This window comes from Arachis ipaensis, chromosome B03 (assembly GCF_000816755.2).
Source record: "Arachis ipaensis cultivar K30076 chromosome B03, Araip1.1, whole genome shotgun sequence".
Taxonomy (NCBI): domain Eukaryota; kingdom Viridiplantae; phylum Streptophyta; class Magnoliopsida; order Fabales; family Fabaceae; genus Arachis; species Arachis ipaensis.
The window spans coordinates 132,519,831-132,524,138 of record NC_029787.2 but is presented as its reverse complement, the minus strand read 5'-3'; the positions used below and the strand labels follow the sequence as shown (position 1 = coordinate 132,524,138).

The following is a 4,308-nucleotide window of genomic DNA, read 5'->3' as shown; positions in this document are numbered from 1 at the left end:
TTACCAAATCCTCAAATTATCTCTCAACTTTCTAAGTATATACACCAACAAATCCTAAGAAAAATTATTATTAAAGCTTACAATCAACTTTTCAAAAACTTTTGTTCCATTGTGTACAGTTCATGTTTGTCACGGATCATATTCCTAACTGTGATATATCAGCAAAAAATTACTACAAAAATCAAACCAATGTGAAGTTGATTTTTTTAGGACTAAATTTAATATTAACTCGATATTAAGGATTCTAATTTTATTTTATTTATTTTTTCTAAAACCTGAGAACCTTGCATCAAGTTAAAATAGGAAACTGTGAAAGGTGACAAAAAAGTATCAAAAATGCAATGAACACCGTGTTATAAGAATTGCTTACAACCTGACAGCTTCTCTAATTCACCTCACCACTTCTCTATTTCTTTAATTACAAATAATTAAAATTAAAGGCAATCTAAACTCAACTACATTTACGATACTAATTCTGTATTAGTAGTCTAGTTACACTGAGCTCAAACTCCATAAATGGCAAAGGCAAGAGATTCATAGCCATGGATGGAACATCACTGCTTGTGTTTTTTGTCGATGTCATAAAGCACACATGCATCTGCTGCTGTCTTCAGCTGAAAACAAGGGTTTTATGGCAGATTTCAGGATTTAAACTAATTGACACCTAAAACATCAGAAGAGAAGCTTCACATATTCACATGCATGCTCGTTGGAATTGGAAATAAGTGCAAGTTAACGAATAAATCAATTCCAGAACTTTCTGTTTATGACTAGACTGATAACATCTAAACTATCTAGGTCAACTAGTAACTATTAATTTAAAACATTATCATGTAAAGTTACTCATGTTCATACATCTAAACTTAAGCAGGTGTGTTCTGTGGATAAACTAAACTTGCTAATAACTAAATATATGCTGCATCCAAATTACATTCAGATTATTGTCAATCCTAGATATTAACTTGCCTACTGCAAAGTGCAAACTGAACCGATGTCAACATTGGCTACATGATACATAACTAAGACTTGATTCGAGTCCACTTTGAAAATTTTGTACTGGCAAACCACAAAACCTGTTTACATGTGGTGGTAGAAAGAATTTTTTTGAAAACCTTTGAAACCTCCAAATCTTCCATAATTGCGATGCTTAAAAGAATATTCCAAACCAAACAATATAAAAAAATTTCAACCACCATATGAATATCTTGCATAAATGAATCATATACAAACCTGAATGACATTTGTAAGCTGCTTGATTGTGCACCCAACTAAACTTGTTGCGATTAGAAAAGAGAGTATTGATATCTTTTGCAGATTTGTTGCTAAAACCTGAAATAAAATAAAAGACAATTGAGAACAGATGATCTAACAGAACCTTCTAGTCATCCTAAGATAGTCTGACAACATTTATGAGTCACTGAGAGCACTTACATCCATCAATTTCTCTGTATGATTCTCCGAAAGATAAAACAGGATTAAGTAAAGAACCTGCAGAATATAAAGGATAAGAACAAAAAATATAATTAAAAACATTTTACACAAAAGTTAAATAAAATAAATAAATTTCAAGGAGACAGTATTACAGTTACCTCACATGAGACACAACAGTAAGCCATAAACATCCTATTGCCATAATATAACCTGAAAAGCCAGTTACTACTGTCTTTTACATCTTTATGACTAGCCTTGCCCATCAAGAAAGTGCTGCATTTAAAATAAAAACACAGCTAAAGAAATCCATCAAATCAAACCTGCAAATGCAGAATCATAAAATTTGCATAGAGGGGGGAAAAAGTACAAAGTTTACATGCATTACCTGTACATTTGAAGCCAGTGGCTAGCAATATCTAAAGCTAGCAAGGACAAGAAGACTAAGCCAGGCCTTTACACAAATTCACCATAAAAGTCAGGTTTACAAGCCCATGCTTAAATGACAGCAAATGATGAACAGTTAAAAAGGAGAAAACTCTTACTTGTAAACTTGGGAAAGAACAACAAGTAGACAAGCAGTGCTAATTCTGATATTAAGGAAGCCACATTAATTCAAATAACACAAAAATCAAACAATGCAAAGAACTATAACAACACATTTCTTTGGCAGAAAGAGATAGAGATAATCTGTCTGTAACCATTGTCCAGAACGCTCCGAAGGTTGACACTGAATCAAGAAAACAAGATTGCTATTTAATTATTTATTTATTATATAGAATAGTTACTTTTTTAAACAAGTTACTAAAGAGGAAATGCTGTCCCATTCCATGGTTAAGGCATGCCACGAAGCCCCCAAGTCTTTTGAACCTAATATCTTCTAAAACAGTGTCTAATCATACCAGTTCAGCCAAACTTTATACTTATGACATATATCACCCCTCCTTTTTCTTTCTTGCCTAAAGGCTAAACAATGTACAGGACAAACAGTCAACACTAATACCATCATATGAGCAAAACAAATTGTAATGACCTTCTCAATTAACTAGAACAAGAAAGAGATAATGTGTACATAACACTCCTCAAAGAATTATATAACAGAATAAAATTGGTATGACGGTATGACCACTACAGGAAATTATACCTTGATTGAATTTGCGAGCAGCCCAGCCATCCACAGCATCACATACAAAGCTGACAACAGAAAATAGCTAGATTACGCTTCAGATCCCATAGCATTAAAGAAGAGAAGGTTCAAAACTAGAAAAAGTGCATAAAATTGTACCCCACCTGAAAAAATAGAGAATAGAGAACAATATTTTGTTTGTAAAACATACGTGGAAAGCAAAGCAGTTTAAAAGAACCCGGGTATATCCTGCATCATCACACACTTGGTAAATATAGTGTACCCATTATGAATTACAAACAACAGACTCTAGACATGAGATAAATTTGTTTAACTCTATTGCCCTTGAGTAACATCCTTTTGCTTGAAAATTCAGTTGCAAACACATGGTACAATCCAATTAATAGCCCCAAGGAAAGGTTGTCGAGGATTTATGTTTTCCAAAAACCAAATGAGGCAAAGGTTGTAAGTGTAGATTTTCCGCAATATTCTACTGGTGAGTCCTTTATCGAAGTTGAATGACTCCCATAATTTTAATCAACTTAACAAGCACTGAAACATATTTTCTTCAATATGTAATTATGCATGAGAGAACAAAACATAGTATAGAATAATCAAATACCCACCTATGATATTAGGAATATAAAGGTACACAGACAATTTACTAGGTTTTGATCCAGGTTTTGGTCCAGGTTTCTTGGCCATTGAAGCTCCTTTGTATTGTAAAGTTGAATAAAGAGTATAGGATTGGCAAAATCAGATATACACCTGCATATACATGAACATGATGCAAAAGTCAACCATATCAGAACATAGCTATTCATTCAAAGACAGATTAAATAAGGAAACAAAATCATCTCATAGACCAACACATCAATTTTTCACATAATGAACTTTCTCAAATCCCATTTTAAAAAAAAACTCCAATCAACAAAGATAAAAGAACTTTGTAGGTTAATTATCTCCCAAAATCTCAAAAACCAAATCGATTAATCGAAGATTATAATAATTATTAGCTCAAACTTACCACTGGTGGAAAATCTTACAAAAGACAAATCAGAAATTGCTGGCAAACAAGTAAAGTGCCCTACCATTCCCTTTCTATGATACACGAAACTTAAAAATGCAAGAGACTCACGAGAACTCAAACTCTATATCTAAACGCAATGGAAACCAGAGCAAAAGGAACAACGTAGTTGAAAGGAGTAGAAGATGGAAGAAAAGGAAGAGCAAGAATTAGGATACCGGCGAGAGTGTATGGCGGAGGAATGATAGAGAGTGTATGGCGGAGGAACGACAGTTAGATTGGCGAAACGGGCGAAGTGAGCAACGTAGATTGTTCCGATTAACAAAAAAATGACGCCAAAATAATTATTATCTTAATAAACTGAGAAACAGAATGCCAATTGGAGAACGCTAAACGAAAAATTGTGGAAGAGCTTCAAAGCACAACCAGCATCAACATCAGAAGAACAAAACCGAAAAAAAAAATATTGCAGCTCAGAGTAAATGAGAATTAGAACTCACTGGAAGGCCGGTAACTCGACGGCTGATGCGACGGAAAAGTTGAGAGGCGTAAGGCGGCGCAAGGCCAATGGCAACGGTTGGCGGATGGCGACGGAGGTAGGATGGTGCCTGGGGTGGTTGTGACAACCGATTAATGCGCTATTACTCCAATGACCAAAGTATGCATTCGATTTTGGTCTTTTCTGTAATTATTTTCAAAGTTAAGGCTTATTGGTTATTTGTTATTT

General features: G+C 34.1%; 1 protein-coding gene across 2 annotated transcripts; it reads right to left on the bottom strand.

The window, feature by feature from the left end:
- LOC107632117 (probable CDP-diacylglycerol--inositol 3-phosphatidyltransferase 2) lies at window positions 316–4,276 on the bottom strand. Of its 2 annotated transcripts, XM_021119952.1 has the most exons (12): window positions 4,084–4,276; window positions 3,800–3,835; window positions 3,181–3,322; window positions 2,719–2,803; window positions 2,573–2,622; window positions 2,119–2,158; window positions 1,974–2,018; window positions 1,817–1,882; window positions 1,590–1,704; window positions 1,432–1,488; window positions 1,231–1,329; window positions 316–614 (listed from the first exon to the last, which is right to left on the bottom strand). In XM_021119952.1, exons 3-12 carry the CDS (start codon window positions 3,257–3,259, stop codon window positions 555–557), a joined length of 696 nt encoding a protein of 231 aa, XP_020975611.1. In that variant the 5' UTR covers window positions 3,260–3,322; window positions 3,800–3,835; window positions 4,084–4,276; the 3' UTR covers window positions 316–554. The 2 variants fall into 2 exon arrangements, with proteins under 2 accessions (XP_020975611.1, XP_016191261.2); XM_016335775.2 differs by lacking the exon at window positions 3,800–3,835 and having other exon boundaries at window positions 4,082–4,275.